Source organism: Odocoileus virginianus, chromosome 10 (assembly GCF_023699985.2).
Source record: "Odocoileus virginianus isolate 20LAN1187 ecotype Illinois chromosome 10, Ovbor_1.2, whole genome shotgun sequence".
NCBI lineage: Eukaryota > Metazoa > Chordata > Mammalia > Artiodactyla > Cervidae > Odocoileus > Odocoileus virginianus.
This window is the reverse complement of record NC_069683.1, coordinates 11,246,032-11,270,254: the sequence shown is the minus strand read 5'-3', so window position 1 is coordinate 11,270,254 and position 24,223 is coordinate 11,246,032. Positions and strand designations below refer to the sequence as shown.

At 38.3% G+C, this 24,223-nt stretch overlaps 1 protein-coding gene across 2 annotated transcripts in view; it reads left to right on the top strand.

Annotated features, from left to right (window-relative positions):
- LOC110125208 (doublecortin domain-containing protein 1) overlaps positions 1-24,223 on the top strand; it is a 101,032-nt gene that overhangs the window by 54,406 nt on the left and 22,403 nt on the right. For both annotated transcript variants that reach the window (XM_070472986.1, XM_070472985.1), the window contains 4 exons: positions 4,535-4,687; positions 5,408-5,509; positions 10,594-10,730; positions 11,996-12,175. In XM_070472986.1, coding sequence (XP_070329087.1) covers positions 4,535-4,687; positions 5,408-5,509; positions 10,594-10,730; positions 11,996-12,175 — 572 coding nt within the window. The remainder of the gene's footprint in view (positions 1-4,534; positions 4,688-5,407; positions 5,510-10,593; positions 10,731-11,995; positions 12,176-24,223) is intronic.

Genomic DNA, 24,223 nt, shown 5'->3' with positions numbered 1-24,223 from the left:
TGGCCCAGGATGTGATCTATTCTGGAGAAGGTTCCGTGTGCACTTGAGAAAAAGGTGAAGTTGATTGTTTTGGGGTGAAATGTCCTATAGATGTCAATTAGGTCTAGCTGGTCCATTGTGTCCTTTAAAGTTTGTGTTTCCTTGTTTATTTTCTGTTTAGTGGATCTATCCATAGTTGTGAGTGGGGTATTAAAGTCTCCTACTATTATTGTGTTACTATTAATTTCCTCTTTCATACTTGTTAGCGTTTGCCTTACATATTGTGGTGCTCCTATGTTGGGTGCATATATATTTATAATTGTTATATCTTCTTCTTGGATTGATCCTTTGATCATTATGTAGTGTCCATCTTTGTCTCTTTTCACAGCCTTTATTTGAAAGTCTATTTTATCTGATATGAGTATTGCGACTTCTGCTTTCTTTTGGTCTCCGTTTGCGTGGAATATTTTTTTCCAGTCCTTCACTTTTAGTCTGTATGTGTCCCTTGCTTTGAGGTGGGTCTCTTGTAGACAGCATATATAGGGGTCTTGCTTTTGTATCCATTCAGCCAGCCTTTGTCTTTTGGTTGGGGCATTCAACCCATTTACATTTAAGGTAATTATTGATAGGTATGGTCCCGTTGCCATTTATTTTGTTGTTTGGGGTTCACGTTTATACCACCTTTCTGTGTTTCCTGTCTAGAGAAGATCCTTTAGTATTTGTTGAAGAGCTGGTTTGGTGGTGCTGAATTCTCTCAGCTTTTGCTTGTCTGTAAAGCTTTTGAGTTCTCCTTCATATCTGAATGAGATCCTTGCTGGGTAGAGTAATCTAGGTTGTAGGTTATTCTCTTCATTACTTTAAGTATGTCCTGCCATTCCCTTCTGGCCTGAAGGGTTTCTATTGATAGATCAGCTGTTATCCTTATGGGAATCCCTTTGTGTGTTATTTGTTGTTTCTCCCTTGCTGGTTTTAATATTTGTTCTTTGTGTTTGATCTTTGTTAATTTGATTAATATGTGTCTTGGGGTGTTTCGCCTTGGGTTTATCCTGTTTGGGACTCTCTGGGTTTCTTGAACTTGGGTGGCTATTTCCTTCCCCATTTTAGGGAAGTTTTTAGCTATTATCTCCTCGAGTAACTTCTCATGGCCTTTCTTTTTGTCTTCTTCTTCTGGGACTCCTATGATTCGAATGTTGGGGCGTTTCACATTGTCCCAGAGGTTGTCCTCATTTCTTTTGATTCTTTTTTCTTTTTTCCTCTCTGCTTCATTTATTTCCACCATTTTATCTTCTAACTCACTTATCCTATCTTCTGTCTCTGTTATTCTACTCATGGTTCCCTCCAGAGTGTTTTTGATCTCATTTATTTCATTATTAATTTTTAACTGACTTTTTTTTTTTATTTCTTCTAGGTCCTTGTTAAACATTTCTTGCATCTTCTCAATCTTTGTCTCCAGGCAATTTATTTGTAACTCCATTTTGTTTTCAAGATTTTGGATCATTTTTATTATCATTATTCTAAATTCTTTTTCAGGTAGATTCCCTATCTCCTCCTCTTTTGTTTGACTTGGTGGGCTTTTTTCATGTTCCTTTACCTGTTGGGTATTTCTCTGCCTTTTCATCATGTTTAGATTGCTGTGTCTGGAGTGGGCTTTCTGTATTCTTGTGGTCTGTGGTTCCTTTTTATTGTGGAGGTTTCACCCAGTGGGTGGGGTTGGACGATTGGTTTGTCAAGGTTTCCTGGTTAGGGAAGCTTGTGTCAGCGTTCTGGTGCATGGAATTGGATTTCTTCTCTCTGGAGTGCAATGGAGTGTCCAGTAATGAGTTTTGTGATGGGTCTATGTGTTAGGTGTGACTTTGGACAGCCTGTATGTTGACACTCAGGTCTATGTTCCTGCGTTGCTAAAGAATTTGTGTGGTATGTCTTGTACTGGAGCTTATTGGCTCTTGGGTGGTGGTTGGTTTTGGTGTAGGTATGGAGGCTTTTGGATGGTCTCTTATTCCTTAATTTTCCGTGTAGTCAGGAGTTTTCTGGTTTTCTCAGGTTTGGGGCTTAAGTCTCCTGCCTCTGGATTTCAGTTTTATTCTTCCAATAGTCTCAAGACTTCTCCAACTATATAGCACTGATAATAAAACTTCTAGGTTAATGGTGAAAAGATTCTCCACCGTGAGAGACAACCAGAGAGGTTCACAGAATTACATGAAGAATAGGAGAGGGAGGAAGGAGATAGAGGTGAGCAGGAGGAGAAAAAGGGGACTCAAGAGGAGAGAGACAGATCTACGCAGTTATCTGTTCCCAAAGTGTTCTCTGTAGCCCAGCCACCCACAAAGATTCACAGAATTGGATTGGGAAGAGAAGGGGAAAGGAGGAAATAGAGGTGTTCTGAGGTAGAAAACAGAGTCAAAAGTGGGAGAGTAATCACTACACTCCTGAATAGAAATGGGAACTGAATATTGGATTCTTAAATGTCCAAAATCTATATCACATACTGAAAAACAAAGATTAAAAATCTAGTGTAGAGGTTAGACTCTTTGAAATACAATATTTAAAAACAAAAACAAAAACACAAAAAAATTAGAAATGTGTATGAAGTTTGGTGTAAAAATAGGGTTTCTCTCTCTTTTTTTTTTGGCAAGGTTATAGTGAAATGAAAATGAAAATTAAGGAATAATATAGGAGTATTAGAGGACTTTAAAAGGAAATAGGAGAGAAAAACAAGAAAAAAAAAGAAAAAAAATTTTTTTTCCCCTAATTAAAAAAATTGTAAAAATATATGAAAATGAAAGTTGAGGAGTAATGGGGGAGTAATAGGGAATTTTAAAAGAAAATAAAAGAGAAAAAATAAAAAATTTTAAAAAAAGGAAAGAAAAAAAATTTTTTTTAAATTAAAAAAATATATATACATATATATCTAGGAATTTCTCTGGAGTTGTTGTGGTCAGTGTAGGTTCAGTTCAATTTCAGATAGCTCCTCTTTCCAGCTTACACTTCTCGATATCTGTAGGCCCCTTCTGGTGTAGTCGGTGTTACCTTCAGGGATTTTAATCTGTTGCACCGGTCCTTTCTGAAGCGGTTCCCTTTGTTTATTTGGCTTCTGTTTGCCATCTCTTCGGTGTCTAATTTCCGCCCTGACACAGGCGGGCGGAGGTGATCTCTTATTTAGGTTCTCTAGTTCAGTTCAGTCCTGCTACGCAGAAGGGGAGGCGCTACAGACAGACACGGCTCTGTGTGGATAGCACTCACCGGCCACACTGAGTTTGCCCCGCTCACGGGTGTCTGTGCTTTCCCCGTCTACACTGCTCAGGCTCCCGGCTGCTGTATATGGAGCGGGCCCTGCGTTGAGTGCGGTTCCAGTTTTCGGGTACCCCACAAAAGCGCGGATTCGGTTGCGCCTGCGTTTTGTGCCTTCCCTGGCCTGAGCTGTTCAGGTAGCCAGAGGCTTGGGCGTATTCTCCCCGGATGCGGTGCGCCTTGTCCCTCCGCGGCGAGCGGCCCAGGCAGCCAGAGGCTTGGGCGCCCTCTCTCCCCGGGTACGGCGCACTTTTCCCCTCTGCGGCCCCAGCGCGCGCCGCCAGTTGGGTCTCAGGAAGTCTTTAGGTAGGAACCGGGGGCCTGTTTGCAGTGTGGGAGGGGGTGGCTTCTCAGGGGCTGAGTTTGCCCTTTTCCCCCTCCCCCCGCCTCCTACCTCCAGCGGGGACGGGCCGGCTCTTCTCTGGAGATTCTCAGTACCGTTTTGAGAACTGCATGAGATAATGTAGGTGGAGGTCTTAGTGGAATGCCCAGTACATAGTGGATTCTCAGCTTGCATTAATTTACATAGTAGGATACTATTAGCTGAATCACGAAAACCCCTTTATGAAGATCCTGAAGTGTTTCTTTCAGATGTCAGGACCTGGAAAAGTGTATCTTGAGGAATTCATCTCTCTCCATCAGCCATTCATATCTTGAAATGGTGTTCTCCTCTTTGCTTTAGCCACAAGGATGCTCAGAGCCCAAATAGTGCTTTATCTCAAGCAAAGAAAAACAATGTGATATTCATGTCTAGTATCATGATGATGATAATAAAAATATTATCTAGAATTTTTGGATGCTTGCACAATTAAATAGACTAAATAATATTTTCTAAGCACTTCCCTTTTTTAAAAGGGAACAGCAGCAGAATGAGATAGGTGCTATTAATCATTTAATTGATGAGTTCTCTGAAGCCCCTTATCTCTGGTTTCAGTCAGTTCCTATACTCCTTTCTGCCTTTCCTTGCTTTTTTATCTTTACTTTTCCCTATTTCAGAGTAGATATTTGGGTAAGCCATCTCTTATTTTTTTCATCACTAGATACAGTGTAAGAAAGGAATGAAAATGTGTATCTATGATAAAATTAGTTTATTTAGTTGCATTGAAGTTTCTGATCAAAATTTATGTATTTGTATATGATTTTGGTGTTAACCTGCTTAAATCAAGTCATTAATGAAGAATGAAATATTTTGAAAAAACAAATGATTCAGCAAGCAAATTTATTCATTATTCATTGAACAATGGTAAATGTGTCATTTGTTTCCCAGGAAACCCAAGAGTGAAAGTGAAAACCAAATCATCTGAACAGTCTGTGACATCCGATAGTTTGGATGATATAGATACGTCTCTGCTCACCCTCATCCTCAGAAATCCCATTGCCGTCTGGGTATCTTGTGGTGAACCATTTCTGTCTCCAAATGGTCAGTGTTTTGTTGTTGCTTTCTTTCAAACAAGTACATGAAGGGAGAGAGAAATCTTTTGTCACCATAAGAAAAAGGATTAAATGTGTACAATGTCAACCTAATAACATCACTTTTATGCAAAGAACAGGCGGTTCATCAATTAACATGTACACAAGGATAGCTGTACTCTTATATTTGCACAATTGCCTATTTTTTTCTTACTGGAATGGAGTATTCTGCATAGAAAATGTCTAATTTAGTTGATAAAGAGATTCTTGGTCTATAAGACTGAGAGTAATGGTATACATTAGAAAATAACAAATGAGTTTAATTCACACTGAAGACGACCTGTCTGCACATTTTCATTTTTAAGAATTGCACCCTTTAGGCAGTAGGTGGATGTTTAAAAAATGAATGGTTCCAAGCCAGGCTTTCATCACCTCCAAATAGTTTGTGGAAGTAGAAAATGAAATATGGCTATTGCATATGGTAAATCTATATAATAAAACAGCACTGTTCTTCTTTTCCCCCGTGCTTTCCATAAAAAAAAAATGCCTTAAGCCCTGTCATCTTTCAAATGAGGTTTCTTTTAATGACCCTTACCTTTTAATTACTTATTTCTAATTGAATCTATTTCTTGAAGCAGAAACTTCTTTTTATAAATCATTGGCTTTCATGATAAATTACTGTTGATAAAAAGAATGCAAAATAAAACATCATGTATTTTTATTGTTCTAGCTTTGAAGAAAGCAGAAAAAATAGAAAAACAGAACTGGCTTAAAAAGGACAAAATTTTGGCTGATCTAGATGTCATGAAACACAAAATGAGACAGTTAAAAGGTCAGTAAGAACTAAATCAAGTATCACCATGTTTTAAGTGTAGTCTCAATTTTCTGGTAGTTTTTTTTTTTCTAGCATTAGATACCAGCTGTTTAACTGAATATTTTATGTTACAAAAATCCCTTGAGCGAGTCTAAAACTTAATAATATATCTTTTCAGTACTGATTTTTATACTTGTAAATTTTATATTAATATGAATATCACATGATTTACATAGATGCATTTTTAAAATTTGGAGGATGTGTGGATCCTGTAACCAGCTTATTGATTTTGAAACAATTCCTGAACTGACATTTTGTGGACTTTGGAATTAGTCATTGACAAAGCATTCTGTTATTTCTTGAGTATTTCTTGGGAAGAAGTTTTGTTAAATAATCTGAATAAGGACTGAATCTAAGTTCTTCAAAATTAGTGTTTTTATCTCAGAAGGGCTCTCTCTTGTTATGCAGCATAAGATATGTTATTCAGAGACAGTGATAAATTGACAATAATTGTCTTCTTCTTCTATTCTTTTTGTCACAGAATCTTAAGTTTCCGATCTTATATTGTTCCCAGTACTTGAAACACTAAATCATTCTTTGAGGATGAAAGTGTATTATGGACTTAGTCTGAGAAGGAATCCCTTTCAGGCTCTGTAATTGCCATAGCAGGATTTCAGCTCCTGAGTATTTGTACTGTCTGGTGCCAGAAACATATGAACCTCAGTTCAATAAATAAGACAATTAGTTCTAAGTGCTCTAGACAGCACTCTGAGTTGAAATGGCTGTTTTTCAGTTTTTACCAAAAGAATAATTGCATCTAATTGAGAAGCATCTATTTCTATTGCTAACCTCTACTGCTCTAACTTCTAGATATCTTCATTTGAATGTACCATGGACATGTCTAAAACTAAAGTTTTCATATCCCCATGTGATGACCATGTTGTTGTTGTTGTTGTTTAGGCACTAAGTTGTGGCCAACTCTTTTGTGACCCCATGACTATAGCCTGCCAGCCTCCTCTGTCCATGGGATTTTCCAGGCAAGAATACTTGAGTGGCTTGCCTTTTCCTTCTCCCGGGGATCTTCCTGACCCAGGGATTGAACCTGAATCTCCTGCATTGGCAGGTGGATTATTTACCACTGAGCCACCTGGGAAGTTATCATATCACTGTTTTATTTCATATCGTATTATATATCACACCGATGCCTCCTTTATTTCTTCTGTATACATTGCCACAATCCACTCAGGTGTTCCAGCTCAAGGACCTGGGAGTCATCCTTGGCACTTCCCTCTCTTACTATCTTTAAGCAAATATCCTTAAGTCTTATTATTTTGAATATGTTATTTTCAAATGAATTCTAATGGCCTTAATTCCTACTATCATTATCCAAGTTCGAGCTATTGTTGCCTATTCCTTGGGTTACTGGACTAGCTTTTTAACTGGTCTCCCTGCCTCCCATCTTGATAGTAGTATCCATTCTATGCATAAAGGTGACATTCTGGACCTGGAGTGATAATGCAGAAAGGCAAAGGAGTTACAATACGCCAGGCATAAAACCTTTTAAAGTTCTCGTTATCTTTATGGCAAAAGTGAAAGTCCTTAATATTGTCCTTCATGATCTGGTTCTCTGGAAGTTTCTTCCTCCCCTTATTCATTCCACTCCACCCATGTGGAGTTTTTTTTTTTTTTGGTCCCCCAGACTTATATGCTTTCTTAACTCTGAACTTTTGACACAATTTAGTTTCCTTTTGACACAGTTTAGTTCTCTCTCCTGCTCTTTTGGATTGCTTCTCATTATTTACTTCTCAGCTTACTTTTCTAACATTCTAGGTCAGGAATAGTATGGTTTATCATACCCTGAACTTCCCTACTGATAGCCCTTATCATTTTATTATATACTGGATCATATGACTGTTTCTCCTATGTTACGTTATAAATTTTTCTATACCCTTCTTATTTGTCCTCTGAGTAATTGTAGAATTATTTAATTAAAGGATAACCGGAATTTCAACCACTTACCTCAATGAGTTTTCTAAGGTCTGTTTTAATTTTTATCAAATTAAATCATTTGAAAGTAATGTTAAAAATAGTACGTGGCAGAGCTGCTTTTATTGAATTCTGATTTTATATTATGTCTTTAACTTTTATTATAATTCAGTATTAAAAAGACATTTTAAAATTCAGTTGGCATCATCTACAATATCACTGTTGAAAAACAGTCTATTTGGTCAGATGGTGTCCATTATGGGGGAATCCCTTAATGTAGTTTCTCTTAGATAAATCTTGTCTGTTACATTTTCTGCTATTAAATGTAAATTCAGAATAGGCCTTATTAAAATACCTATTCAGAGGATGGTCTTTTCTATTAATAATTGTTGGGATTATGAGAATAAATAAGAACAAGTTTAAACTCAGTTAACTGCAGTCCCTGTTGGATTGTGAGCTTCTTGAGTATTGGATGAAAGAGGAGGTTTGGAAGATATGAATAGTGATGAAATTGATTATATCTTACTATTGTAGCCATTGGTAAATGCACCAAATGTTCATTGAGCATATACTGTACTAAGCTGATTTTACATCTCATTTGTAAGCATGATCTTTGCTAATATTAATCAAATACTAGTAATAACTTTGTATGATTTTTATGATTAAGTTATAGATGTCAAATATTTATACATGCTTAGCGCAGAATAAATATTCACTGAATATTGAAACAGGGGTTCCTGAGAAGGCTGTCTGTTTTCCCACATAGAGTCTTAGAAACTGATAAACAAAATTGAGGGATGGCAGATCAGGCCAAAGTATCACCTTTGTTACATATAAAGGCAATGCTGGGACATTTTATTTAGTGTGAGAGCTAATGGAACTGCTAACTGAAATCCCAAATGAGGTGGGCTAATCCTTTTAGGCATGTATGGTGCTGAATCAGAATGGGCTCCTGATAAAGAAGAGGCCCGAGGAGTGCTGTTCAGGTGAGATTTATAGTCAGAAAGAAGAGCAAAGTACTCATGTGCTCTAATAGTTAGGTGTTATGATTTCTCCCACTCCAGTATTCTTGCCTGGAGAATCCCATGGACAGAGGAGTCTGGTGGACTATGGTCCATGGGGTCACAAAGAGTCAGATGTGACTGAAGTGACTTAGCACACAGCACACACACATGATTACCCCCTCCCCAATCTCGTGTAAATAAAACAGAAAATATGGAAAATATAATAAGAAAATAAAAACAATTTATCCAGTGCATTTTTTTGGTTTCTATTTGATATTCTTACCTACATAAATAATATAGTTTGCTATGAAAATCTTTCCCCAAACCTACACCTTTTGTGATGACATTATGTCCTTTTAAAACATTATAAATCTCCAAAACATGCTGGCTAATGGCACTGGCAAGTGCTTTCATTTTCTTAGATCGTTAGAAACAAGTTGACAAATACCAAATAATGCATAATGTTTTTTGCTCTTCCTTATGTTCAAATCCTTGCTTTCAACAGTGTAAATGATAAGCTATCAGAGAACTGCCTTTAGTTAAGCAAAATTTTAGTGTTCAAAATGCATTACAAATAAAATATTTATTGAGATATTATCCATAAGAATTTATGTGTCCTAAATTAATGCTACCTGCACATTATGCATAGAGTCAGCTAAAAGCTATATTTAACATAAATTTGTGTTATGTATTTTTCTGGTGCCACTATGTTCTTCTCCAAAGTATGCTGGCTAAAGGCATTGTCACTACAATTCATTGGCTGTTGATTCAATTATGTTTTTTCCACATCCATAAATTGCATATGAATGATAATAAGGTATGTAGAGTTCTGATTTCCCTGAAAAGTCATTGCTGCCACCTATTTTTATTACTGGATCTATTTCCACAAACAAGCTATAAAAGCACCAACGCTTCATCCTCTACGAATACTGAGTTATTTTCAGAGGGCTGTGTTCATAGTCAGGGTATGAAAACCTGCGCGTTAAGAGTCCCCTGGCAACAAAATTAGGACTCAGCTTCATTTCAGTATTTCTATTATTTTAACCATCTAAGTGTTACTTTCTCAAAGAAGCCTTCTCTGACACAGCAGACTACGTCAGAAAGGCCTGTTACATGATTTTTAACAAACCCTGTACTTCGGGGGTGCAACACACTTAACAATCAATTATTGGTGTAATCATTTCCTTGACATTTGCCTTCCTTTCCAAAGTGTAAGCCTTTTAGGCAAGGGCTTGGTCTCCTACATGTTTGTATTGGCACCATCTAGCACAATGCCTGACTCATAGCTGGTGTTCAACATCAATTTCTAGAAGGGATATACAAGAGAAAACATGATTTGTACTTTAAGAAGTTGGGAGATCAACTTCTCTGAGTATGAGACTCATTGCTGAGAATATCTTCAACCCAGAAAAAGAAAACAATTTAATAAGTGTGACCTTTAAACCTCTTTTATGATGATTTAAAGTCATCTAGCTGAAAGAATACATAAATTCAAATCACCAGACTTATTAACTTATGCCTGTGATTCTTTAGAATACAGTATTCCAATAAATATTTTCTCTTTTACAGCTTCTTAAGAGCGCAAAGGACACAGCAGAGGTGTCAGAAACTAATCGTGCTCGCGGGGTATTATTAGATAGGAAAAAACAAGGCCTCCTGTCTCTTGGGTTAATATTATTTTAGAAATACTTAATCCCCAGGCTGCTAAGCTAATTGTGGGGGAAAGGCTTATTATTAGTGAAGAGAACAAAACATATGTTCCATGACTGGAAGAGATGATGGGCTATATAGGTCATGGATTCTATTTGACTAAATTACCACTGAACCATATCGTGGATGAGAGGCTGGGGCCAGTGTGGAAGTCAGCATGTTATCTTTCTATTCTATCTGTACAGTGAGTATGCATATCCTGGCTATTTAAAGCCTCCAGCTCCCATATGAAGAGCCATTGTTAGATCTTATTTCCTTAGGCATCTTCGCTTTTATGATATATTTAGTATTTTAGCCTCTGCTCCCAAGTGGAATGATTTATGCATAGAAAGCCAAACCAATTTATTTGAAATCTGAACGCCTATCATTAGAAACAACATTTCTAGTGACTTCTTTCCCCAGGGCGGCGGGTAGCAGCGCGTCAGTCAGCCACCGTGGTTCCCAGCAAAAGCCCTGTGCAGCTGGTGGTAGTGGAAGGAGGCTGTGCTGAGCAGACTCAAGAGGAAATTAAACTCATGGACCTCATAAGACATACAGAGGTACGCTCTTTAGGACTCCAGACATTAAAGGCTCAGCCTCTTTTATAAGCTTTTAAAACCACAGTATTGAATTTTTTACATTATGCTATTAATTTATTCTCAGCATCTGGTCAGTTATGACCACATAAGCATATGCCAAGTATTGAGTTGGCATTTGGAGAATAGTTATCTAAGAGACAGCCAGCTCCTAGGAAAGTCTGTTTTGTTTGAATGGAGACCAGAAATTATGACCTTAGCAAAGAAGAGAAAAAGGCCCAGTGGATATGTACAAAGGTAATTATAATAAGTGTAGTCAAGTTGAGCCTTATGGCTCCATTGCTCATCACTCCTAAGGGTATGTCTCAATCTGTAAAAAGAGGAAGGAGCAAAATACTAATTGCAATGGAGACATTCGGAAGTGAAGAATTCAAAAAAGCAGTTTCAGTCCAATTGATTAATCAGTCAGGATTGCCAGAAATAAAAAAAGTCAAGACAAGAAAGGTCAGCTGTTGAGAGAGGGTTGGGGATAGAGACTTGGGAAAACTTTTTGCTTTGTGAAGTTTTTCATCAAAATGATGTGTTCTTATTTAATAGGGTTTCTCAAATCATGAAATGTGTTCAATCTAAATCTTAGGCGTGTGCCGAAGTCAAGGTTACTAGAAAAAAAAGAAATTGACATTGCTAGAAATATGACTTCTTGCCAAGCTAGGAAGGATAAATCACTGACCAGGGAATGAATGCAAAGCATTGAACTAGGACATGCTTGAAGTAGGATGAAAAGCTGCCTGGCAGGGATCTGGCAGAGTATAAGGGTGGCTGCTGTATTTTAAAAGACAGAGAGTAAAGATTTAAACAACAGTCATGCACATTCCCTTAAGCATTTCTTGGTTAAAGGAAATGATGTTGTGATTCTAATAAAAAACTCATTTGTTAGATGCAGAGAAATCACTCAGTAGGAGAAACACCATGCACAAATCCAAAAACACATCTCTATTCATTTCTCCAAATTATAAATGAAAGTTAAGTACTTTGCCAAAATAAGTGCCTTATTGTTAGTACTCTAATGGCTATTATTGCCTATAGTGATTCACTGAAGCAAGGGGAATCACAGAAGAGTCAGTGATAGGAGATGGTAATGTATTTCCTAAAGTTTTTTCAACATAACGTACAATGGTGAGATATTTCTGTCTTTCATTATATCCTTCACACACACACACACACACACACACACACACACTAAACAGACAGTTCTCTAACCATGACATTCTCTGGACTTTTCTTAACAGGCACACCTTTCTGAAGTCCAAGAACTGCAATCCAAGAGAAATTCTTTCATTGCACCTAAATGTACAGCATTCAAGCAGAGCAACCTGTATAAACAGCCCAATGCAAAACGAGTATGGATTTACCTAAATGGAGGCAGACCTGAAGATGGCACTTATGTCTGGGGCAAAACTATTTCGGAGGTAAATTTAGTGTGAAAGGAGAATGTTTCATAAAGCTAGGTTCAAATGCCAACTCTGACATTTCTAGATTGTTAGATCAGGCAAATTATTTTACCTCTCTAAACCTCATTTTCTCATCTGTAAAATGGGAGAGTAATACTTTCCTCACAGGGTTGAGATGATGATTAAATGAATATATGTGTGTGAAAATCTGGAGTACAACTCTGCATGACATAATGTGTGCACCAGAATATGATACTTGGCTGGCAGAGAACAATAACAGTTAAACCCACTGCAGTCAAAGAGTAAAATCTAAACTTGAGAATAATAGTTTTCCTGTTCCATTTTAAGCCTAGTTCACAAAAGCATGATTATCCTCTAGATATGTTCTCTGTGGGGAAAACCACAGTATTCACTAGAGGAAACCTCTCATATTCTTGATGCCCAGAGTCCGAGAATTATGGCTGACTTTCCACTTTCCAAAATTAAAAGACTGACTAAGGAAAAGATGAGTAGCAGTTCATTTATTGTTTGCAATATCAGAATATAATTCCAAAATTTGATATTTTGTCTTCATCTTTAAATAAAAACTTTAGGTACCCAGGAAATGGATTTTGGTAGAATTTCAAAAATTCTTATTTGTTGCAGTGATATCTTATAATACATTGTAAAAATGTTCTTATTATTTTTTGAAATGTTTTTGTAACTTTTTCTGGGACAAGAGGAAGTCACGTAAGGATGAGATGTTGGTGGAGGATGGAGGAAAAGGCAAGACAGTGCAGCAGATGAGTCTGGAGGAGTTCGTGGAGGCTGATGGGGGCACCTAGAGTGTCAGGGGCACTGCAGAAGAGCTGTGCCCCTCATGGTTGATGATTTCAGAGTGTGATGGAGACCACCCTTCTTTGACAAGGACTTTGAATGAGAACTGTGAAAGCAATTACATCTCAGAAGTTGACAACAGGTTTGCTGTGCTTGAGAAAAGGAAAAATGCAGACAATACATTCAGAACTAGGAATATAAGCAAAGGGACTTTATATACATGAAAAAAAAGAAAGGGATTTTTAAAAAATGAATGAGAGCTTATTCAGGAGAGACTATCCTAGAACAATTTCTATAAAAAAGCTGAAACATTTCTTCAAAAATCACAGTTTATTAAATTGTACCTAACCATTGCAACAAGAACTCATATGTCAGTGAGGGAATATGAAATGATTAATAAATAAAGAGTAGAGCAGGGGCAATAAGATTAAAGATGGACTTTAAAACTCAGGAGAGCAAAAACTTACAATAATTTTTACAAAAATTACATATACCTAGTGAAGGAATGACTTTTGGATTTATGTGACTCTCAGGTAGCATATAAAAGGCACTCCACACATATTATTCCATGATAATATAATTTTTTATGAACTTTGTACATAAAGGGCACTGTGCTAGATGCTGTAAATTATTACTCTAATTTATGTGTGTGAAAAGAGTTTGAAAAGTTTATAGTGTAGTATAATTGACAGGTTAACCTCAATAGTAGTGGTAGCAATAGGAAACATAAAATAGCACATGATCTTTGTTCTCATTACATTCATATTTACAACTGGCAAAGCATTTGAAAATACATCAAGCTTTACTTAGGTTTATAAAGAAATGGGCACTCTCATGTTAATAGGAGCACAACTTTTTGCAGAACCATGTGGCTATACAAATCATAAGAAAATGCACTTCTATTATAAAATCTTATCCCAAGGATATTTTCATGAATTTATGCAAAGGTTATTTGATAATAATATTTATCATAGGTTATTTATAGCATAGAAAGATTAGAAATAAACACAAATAGGGATTTGGTTAAATGAATTATAGACTGTAGAATGGGATGTTATAAATAAAATCAACTTTAGAAAGAATAATGACAATAAAGATGTTCAAGATATACTAAATGAAAGAAGCATAATATAAAGCATATAGAGTTGAATTCTATATACATGTATGTACACACATTAAAGAAAAAGACTGGATGGATTTTATTTTTGGAAGTGTTTATTGGATGGTCTTATTACTGGTGATCTAATAGAGACAGTATTTCTTTATTATGTGTTTTTCTATGTGTTCCATATTTTGTTATGCTGAACACAGATTGTAAGAAAAATGCATTTGCTAAGGGAGCTGACACTCCTTTTAGACAAGTACTAACAGCATGTGATGAAGGTCAGATCAGTAGTACACGCAGGAAGTTCAATAGTAGTTCAGAGGAAGGAGCATTGTGCCCACCTGGGGTGAAGGAGAAAGCTCCACAGTGGACTCAATCAGGACCTCTGATGGAATTTGATAAATGGGGAAAAGTCAACATTCAGAAAAGGTATTAATAAGGATGAGGAGCAGCACACGCAGAGGTATGGGTGTTAGATTCATAAACCAAATAAGTATTAATAAATGGTACTTGAACTAAGAAATAAGGAGAGATACAGACAACTGGAGAGATTGTTTAAAAGCATGTATGGTTGACACCATATACTCTGTATAGTCTACGTCGGCTGCCATAACAAAAAACCACAAACTGGGTGGCCTAGACAACAGAAATATATTTCTCACACTTCTGGAAGCTGGAAATTCCAAGATCAAGGTACCAACAGGGTTGGTTTCTGATATGGACTCTCTGTGTGGCAGATGGCTGACTTCTCACCACTGTGTGCTCACACAACCTTTCCTCTGTGCTTATGTGGAGAGAGAGAGAGCACTCTAATGTCTCTTAACCTATTGAGTCTTGGGTAGGACACAATTCAGTCCATTACACTACCCCAGACTAAAGCACATGAGCCACTAGTTGTCTCTGAATAAGGTAATGGTATAGTAAAGCCAATGTTTGGAGGAGATTAATGTGGCCTAATTAATGAAACTAAGCCATGCCGTGTGGGGCCACCCAAGACAGACGGGTCATGGTGGAGAGGTCTGATAGAGTGTGGTCCACTGGAGAAGGGAATGGCAAACCACTTCAGTATTCTTGCCTTGAGAACCCCATGAACAGTATGAAAAGGCAAAATGATAGGACACTGAAAGATGAACTCCCCAGGTCGGTAGGTGCCCAATATGCTACTGGAGAGCAGTGGAGAAATAACTTCAGAAAGAATGAAGGGATGGAGCCAAAACAAAAACAATACCCAGTTGTGGATGTGGCTGGTGACAGAAGCAAGGTCCAATGCTATAAAGAGCAATATTGCATAGGAACCTGGAATGTTAGGTCCGAGAATCAAGGAAAATTGGAAGTGGTCAAACAGGAGATGGCAAGAGTGAACATAGACATTCTAGGAATCCGCAAACTAAAATGGACTGGAATGGGTGAACTTAACTCAGATGACCATTATATCTACTACTGTGGGCAAGAATCCCTTAGAAGAAATGGAGTAGTAGAAAAGTAGTAGTAGAAGAAATGTTGTTTCAGACTCAATAAAAGAGTCTGAAATGCAGTACTTGGATGTAATCTCAAAAATGACAGAATGATCTCTCTTCGTTTCCAAGGCAAACCATTCAATATCACGGTAATCTAAGCCTATGCCCCAACCAGTAACGCTGAAGAAGCTGAAGTTGAATGGTTCTATGAAGACCTACAAGACCTTTTAGAACTAACACCCAAAAAAGATGTCCTTTTCATCATAGGGGACTGGAATGTGAAAGTAGGAAGTCAGGAAACACCTGAAGTAACAGGCAAATTTGGCCTTGGAGTACAGAATGAAGCAGGGCAAAGGCTAATAGAGTTTTGCCAAGAGAACTCACTGGTCATAGCAAACACCCTCTTCCAACAACACAAGAGAAGACTCTACACATGGACATCACCAGATGGTCAACACCGAAATCAGATTGATTATATTCTTTGCAGCCAAGGATGGAGAAGCTCTGTACAGTCAGCAAAAACAAGACCAGAAGCTGACTGTGGCTCAGATCATGATTATTGCAAAATTCAGACTTAAATTGAAGAAAGTAAGGAAAACCACTAGACCATTCAGGTATGACTAAATCAAATCCCTTATGATTACACAGTGGAAGTGAGAAATAGATTTAAGGGACTAGATCTGATAGAGTGCCTGATGAACTATGGACGAAGGTTCGTGACACTGTACAGGAGACCCGGATTAAGACCATCCCCATGGAAAAGAAATGCAAAAAAGCAAAATGGCTGTCTGAGGAGGCCTTATAAATAGCTGTGAAAACAAGAGAAGTTAAAAGCAAAGGAGAAAAGGAAAGATATTCCCATCTGAATGCAGAGTTCCAAAGAATAGCAAGGAGAGATAAAAAAGCCTTCCTCAGCAATCAATGCAAAGAAATAGAGGCAAACAACAGAATCAGAAAGACTAGAGATCTCTTCAAGAAAATTAGAGATACCAAGGGAACATTTCATGCAAAGATGGGCTCGATAAAGGACAGAAATGGTATGGACCTAACAGAAGCAGAAGATATTAAGAAGAGGTGGCAAGAATACCCAGAACTGTACAAAAAAGATCTTCATGACCCAGATAATCACAATGGTGTGATCACTCACCGAGAAACAGACATCCTGGAATGTGAAGTCAAGTGGGCCTTAGGAAGCATCACTATGAGCAAAGCTAGTGGAGGTTATGGAATTCCAGTTGAGCTATTTCAAATCCTGAAAGATGATGCTGTGAAAGTGCTGCACTCAATATGCCAGCAAATTTGGAAGATTCAGCAGTGGCCACAGGACTGGAAAAGGTCAGTTTTCATTCTAATCCCAAAGAAAGGTAATGCCAAAGAATGCTCGAACTACTACACAATTGTACTCATCTCACATGCTAGTAAAGTAATGCTCAAAATTCTCCAAGCCAGGTTTTAGCAATATGTGAACTGTGAACTTTCAGATGTTCAAGCTGGTTTTAGAAAAGGCAGAGGAACCAGAGATCACATTGCTAACATCTGCTGGATCATGGAAAAAGCAAGAGAGTTCCAGAAAAACATCCATTTCTGCTTTATTGAATATGCCAAAGCCTTTGACTGTGTGAATCACAATAAGGTGTGGAAAATTCTTAAAGAGATGGGAATACCAGACCATCTGACCTGTCTCTTGAGAAACCTGTGTGCAGGTCAGGAAGCAATGGTTAGAACTGGGCATGGAACAACAGACTGGTTCCAAATAGGAAAAGGAGTACGTCAAGGCTGTATATTGTCACCCTGCTTATTTAACTTCTATGCAGAGTACATCATGAGAAACGCTGGGCTGGAGGAAGTACAAGCTGGAATCAAGATTGCCGGGAGAAATATCAATAACCTCATATATGCAGGCGACACCACCTTTATGGCAGAAAGTGAAGAGGAACTAAAAAGCCTCTTGATGAAAATGAAGGAAAAGAGTGAAAAAGTTGGCTTAAAGCTCAACATTCATAAAACGAAGATCATGGCATCTGGTCCCATCACTTCATGGGAAATAGATGGGGAAACAGTGGAAGCAGTGTCAGACTTTATTTTTGGGGGCTCCAAAATCACTGCAGATGGTGACTGCAGCCATGAAATTGAAAGATGCTTACTCCTTGGAAGGAAAGTTATGACCAACCTAGATAGCATATTTAAAAGCAGAGACATTACTTTGTCAACAAAGGTCTGTCTAGTCAAAGCTGTGGTTCCTCCAGTGGTCATGTATGGATGTGAGAGTTGAATGGTGAAGAAAGCTGAGTGCCAAAGAATTGATGCTTTTGAACTATGGTGTTGGAGAAGACTCTTGAGAGTCCTTTGGCCTGCAAGAGTCCACCCTAAAGGAGATCGGTCCTGGGTGTTCATTGGCAGGACTGATGTTGAAGCTGAAATTCCAATATTTTGGCCACCTGATGCGAAGAGTTGACTCATTGGAAAAGACCCTGATGCTGGGAAGGATTGCGGGCAGGAAAAGAAGGAAAAGAAGGGGACAACAGAGGATGAGATGGCTGGATGGCATCACCGACTCAATGAACATGGGTTTGGGTAGACTACGGGAGTTGGTGATGGACAGGGAGTTCTGGCGTGCTGCAATTCATAGGGTAGCAAAGAGTCGGACATGACTGAGCAACTGAACTGAACTGAATGTAGCCTCGGTGTATAGAAGGATACTTAGGCAATGTCTAGAAAGCCTGCTTCATATTACTTCTTCTTTTCTTTTATTAAAAAATGCTCTTTCTAATCTCTTTCCTTTCCTTTTCCATTCTGTTTTTGTTTTTAGGGATCTGTTTGAGATTCTTCATGATCAATTAGAAATGTTTCTTTTCAGGCTATCAGCCTGTAAAGAATACTCCAGGAAAATGCACTGTGGATGTGAAACTACTGGAAAAGTAGGGTTCAGATTTTACTGGGTGGATCTGGCTAACAATGCCAATTCCAGAGAAGCTCAGATTTTCAGTGGCTGGTACTTTTACCTGAAGAATGCGGAACAGAATGCTTTTCAGAGTGCTTCCCTCTACTTTCTACAATGAAACCCCCAGATGGTGTTTGAATCCCACTAATGCAGGTTTTACCTCAACTTCTTTCACTGCTGCTGCTATTCTGGATGATTTAACCACATTCTTCCTACCCAGTCTTTGAACGTGGCTGGAGCATCTCTTGTCTCCAACTGATGTAGGGTCATCTGTCATCAGTGCACCCCCGCCCCTGCCCCCAGGGTTAGTGGTTCTTTCTTCAGGGTCATCCTATTTCTCTGATTTATGACTGTCCAAGCCCCTCCTTCTATGGTCCTGTAGCATCTGTCTTCTCCCATCCCTGCAATATCTTTCCAATTCCACAGAATTTCAAAACCAATGTGGTGTCTCACAGCCAAGCATAGTTCTGAATGCATGAGTGGAAGCTGAATGAATGAGAAACAGATTTTTTTTTTTTTTTTTTTGTAGAGGGAAGTACCTCATGTCCTCAGGGAATATGAAATAGTTCTGTGGTGCCCATGTGCACCACCCTGAGAGTACTGGGTCTATGAAAACTCACAATATAGGTGAAGAATTACGTAAAGAACATTGTTCTTTTATTATGAGCTTTTGTTATTGCAGAATTTAAACGTGTAATTTATATTACCCACTTTAAAGGAAGAACTTGAGTATATTTACATATATTTGAAAAGCTGAGAATTAAGAACATCATTAAAGGTCAAAAGTTAACTGGACATTTTAGAACGTAATTGTACTGAAATGTCTTTTTTTCTCCCAAATTTATTTTTTTTTAAGATTTTTATAAACTCATTAACTGAGTCTAATGAAAATAGATCTTTGTGAAAATCAAGTGAAACAGCTATAGATTTAACTCCTACTTGTATTTAGTATATGTTTCTATTAGGTAACATTCATTCACTTGATTATAATGGGCTTCCTAGGTGGCGCTAGTGGTAAAGAACCTGCCTGCCGGTGCAGGAGACATGAGATGCAGGTTCGATCCCTGGGTCAGGAAGATCCTCTGTAGGAGGGCATGGCAACCCACTCTAGTATTCTTGCCTGGAGCATCCCATGAACAGAGGAGCCTGATGGGCTACAGCTCATAGGGTCGCAAACAGTAGGACATGACAGGCAATTTAGCATGAATTTAGCAATTTAGCATGAAGGCATGCACTTAATTATAAACAGGAAACACAATTTCTATAGACTAGTGACATTTTAGTGGTAAAGCAGGGGAAAATTAAAGAAAAAAAAATACACGGGCTTCCTTGGTGGCTCAGAGGTTAAAGCGTCTGCCTGCAATGCGGGAGACCTGGGTTTGATCCCTGGGTCGGGAAAATCCCCTGGAGAAGGAAATGGCAACCCACTCCAGTATTCTTGCCTGGAGAATCCCATGGACAGAGGAGCCTGGTGGGCTATAGTCCATGGGGTCGCACAGAGTCGGACACGACTGAGCGACTTCACTTCAGGGGAAAGTATAAGAGTTATCCTTATGTAGGATTTTTTTCAGGGCCTTCCTGAGTGGCACAGGCAGTAAAAAAATCTGCCTGCAATACAGGAGACCCGGGTTTGATCCCTGGTTTGGGAAAATCCCTTGGAAAAGGAAATGGCAGCCCACTCCAGTATTCTTGCCTGGAGGATTCCATGGACAGAGGAGCCTCATGGGCTGCAGTCTGTTACAAAGAGTTGGACACGAGTGAAGTGACTTAGCTGCAATGTCAGTTTTTTCAAGCTGCAGGAATTTCTTCCAGAGACCTATCTACGTGTTTCTAGGACAGCGCCCCACTTCTCCCAGTCCAGGTAGAAACTCAGTTCTCTACTCTTTGGGGGGGTGGGGTGGGGGTGGGGATAGGAAATACATAATAATAGCTGCTAGGACTGAAATGTGATTCCCCCCTCCCCCCACTTATGCTAAAATCCTAACCTCCGATGTGATTGTATTTGGAGACAGGGCCTTGAAGAGGTAATTAATGTTAAGTGACCTTAAGGGTGAAGCCTTAACCTGAAATAATGTGTGGGTTTATAAGAAGAGAAAAAGAGAGATTTCTCTCTCTTCTCCCATCATATGAGAACACTACAAGAAGGCAACTGTCTATAAGCCAGGAGGAGCTCTCACCAGAAACCGTATCAAACCACAGCTTGGTCTTGACTTAACAGCCTCCAGAATTGGTGGTATTCGTTTTGGCATCCTAAGCAGAAGAAGGCGGCTATTACTATGGAAAATTTAGAAAAACTGCAAAACTGCATGAAACCACATGAATCTGTTTCATACTCTGAAATTTTGGATTGTTAGAATAATAGATTATTGTTCTAATTGTAGAACAGCATACAGTCATTTTTGCATTAAATTTAGAAAAAGAAAAAGCACCAAGAAGGAAATGAAAATTCTGACTCCCACAAATAACCACAATTATTATAATTTTAGTAGGTCTAGTCTCATGGTTTCTATATATTTATACATTTTTTGCCATTGTCATCATGTTAGATGATACATGTGATTATTCACCGAACAAGCTCTTGTGACTTTTTGACTGCATAATTTAATATTCTTTAACAAGCATTATTTTCGGTGGCATCATCACCTTCTATCAAATGGTTGGATTATTACTTACTCATCCACTTCTCTATTGTTTGCCATTTAGATTGTTTCTAATTTTGCTATCATAAAACATAATCCAAATAACATATCTACACATAAATCCTTTCAAAATTTCTGATTATCTCTGCCAAATAAGTTCTTAGAAGAATTTCTAGGTCAAATTATGTAGATGTGTTGGAGAATTTTAACAGCTATCACCAGATTGTTTTCTAGGAATATTTCAGCAACTGATGCTCCCACAAGTTTGAATGAGAGTTCCTACTAACATGCTGTTTACATGAGTAATCAACAATGCTAATTGCAGTCACTTAGAAATATGTATTTGCAAGTTGACAGGAGAGAATGTTATATCCGTGTTTCAATTTATGTGTCTTTATTACTGGTAACAGTGATTTTTATTTGTTTTGCTCATTTATTAGTAGTCTGTGAATATTTTTCACGCTAATATAAATTTTCTTTTTCTATGGCAATAAGCCTACTATGCATAACTTTGTCAGATTTTTTATGACAAATTTCCAATTTGCCATGATGTCTGAGAGACTTTTTAATGTGTAGAAACTTATGTATGTTTTAAGTTTGTTCTTAATTTTTCAAGTTCCAATAGTATTTTACTATCTTTATATCATATAAGACTTCCCTGGTGGCTCAGATGGTAAAGAAAGTCTCCTGCAGTGTAGGAGACCTGGGTTTGATCCCTGGGTCAGGAAAATTCCCTGTAGAAGGGAATGGCTACCCACTCTAGTATCTTGCCTGGAGAATCCCATGGATAGAGGAGCCTGGTGGGCTACAGTTCGTGGTGTTGCAAAGAGTCGGACATGACTGAGTGACTTTCACTGTTTCCTGTCATTTAAAGATTCATCTGATTTTTTCTTAAGATTTTTATAATTGTCTCATTGCCTCTTACTTTTTAAACTGGGTAAAACTTTTTTCTGGTGTAAAATTTGAGTGAAGCTATCTTCTCTGCTTTATTATTATTTTTTTCATTTATTTTTATTAGTTGGAGGCTAATTACTTTACAATATAGTAGTGGTTTTTGCCATACATTGACATGAATCAGCCATGGATTTACATGTGTTCCGCATCCTTAACCCCCCTCCCACTTCCCTCCCCATCCCATCCCTCTGGGTCTTCCCAGTGCACCAGCCCCGAGCACTTGTCTCATGCATCCAACCTGGGCTGGCGATCTGTTTCACGCTTGATAATATACATGTTTCAATGCTATTCTCTCAGATCATCCCACCCTCGCCTTCTCTCAGAGTCCAAAAGTCTGTTCTATACATCTGTGTCTCTTTTTCTGTCTTGCATATAGGGTTATCGTTACCATCTTTCTAAATTCCATATATATGCATTATACTGTATTGGTGTTTATCTTTCTGGCTTACTTCACTCTGTATAATGGGCTCCACTATTTCAGCCCTACTTACGGAATAATCGTTTTTGTTCTTCCCACTGAGTTGGAATATAAACTTTATAGTTATATATACTGAATTCTTATTAGTATCTTCTTTCAAGCTATCTGATACTTGTAGAAATACTATAGCTTTAATATATTTTAATATCTGACAGGAGTTTCCTATTGTTTTTCTTTTCACTTTTTACTTAATTATCTTTGCCTGTCCATATTTTTAGAAACTTCATTTATTTATTCATTTGTTTTGGCTGTACTGGGTCTTCGTCTATTGCTGCCCAGGCTTTTCTCTGGTTGAGGCAAGTAGGGGCTGCTCTTTAGTTAAGGTGCGTGGCCTTCTCATTGAGGTGGCTTTTGTTGCAGAGCGTGGGCTCTAGTGCCTGTGGGCTTCAGTAGTTTCAGCCTGTGGGCTCAGTCGTTAGTTTCCTGGGCTCTAGAGCACAGGCTCAATACATGGGCTTAGTTGCTCCATATAATGTAGAACCTTCCCGGATTAGGGATCGAATCCACTTCTCCTGCATTGGCAGGCAGATTGAGCCACCAAGGAAGCCCTGTTGATTTTTATAGTTGAATTTTGGAATTGCACTTCAGCACCTTAAAATCGTCCTATAGAAGTTTTGACTATAGCTGTGTTAGGCTATTAATTACTTTCATAAGAATCGACTCTGGGAGATAATGAAGGATAAGGAAGTATGGTATGCTGCAGTCCAAGTAGTTTCAAGGAGGTGGGCATGACTGAATGACTGAACAACAACAAAAATAATAGTAAAAATAAATATCCTTCAGTTCAGTTCAGTTCAGTCACTCAGTCGTGTCCGACTTTTTGCAACCCCATGGACTGCAGCATTCCAGGCTTCCCTGTCCAACAACTCCCGGAGTTTACTCAAACTTATGTCCATTGAGCCGGTGATGCCATGAAACCATCTCATCCTCTGTCACCCTTCTTCTCCCACCTTCAGTATTTCCCAGAATCAGGGTCTTTTCCAGTGAGTCAGTTCTTTGAATCAGGTAGCCAAAGCATTGGAGTTTCAGCTTCAGCATTAGTCCTTCCAGTAAATATTCAGGACTGATTTCCTTTAGGATTGACTGGTTGGATCTCCTTGCAGTCCAAGGGACTCTCAAGAGTCTTCTCCAACACCACAGTTCAAAAGCATCAATTCTTCAGTGCTCAGCTTTCTTTACAGTACGACTCTCACATCCATACATGACCACTGGAAAAACCATAGCCTTGACTAGATGGACCTTTGTTGGCAAAGTAATGTCTCTGCTTTTTAATGTGCTGTCTAGGTTGGTCATAGCTTTTCTTTCAAGGAGCAAGCATCTTTTAATTTCATGGCTGCAGTCACCATCTGCAGTGATTTTGGAGCCCAAAAACATAAAGTCTCTAACTGTTTCTGTTGTTTCCCCATCTGTTTGCCATGAAGTGATGGGACCAGATACCATGATCTTAGTTTTCTGAATATTGAGTTTTAAGGCAACTTTTTCACTCTCCTCTTTCACTTTCATCAAGAGGCTCTTTAGTACTTCACTTCTGCCATAAGGGTGGTGTCATCTGCATATCTGAGGTTTTTTATATTTCTCCCAGCAATCTTGATTCCAGCTTGTACTTCATCCAGCCTGGCATTTTGCATGATGTACTCTGCATATAAGTTAAATTAGCAGGGTGACAATATACAGCC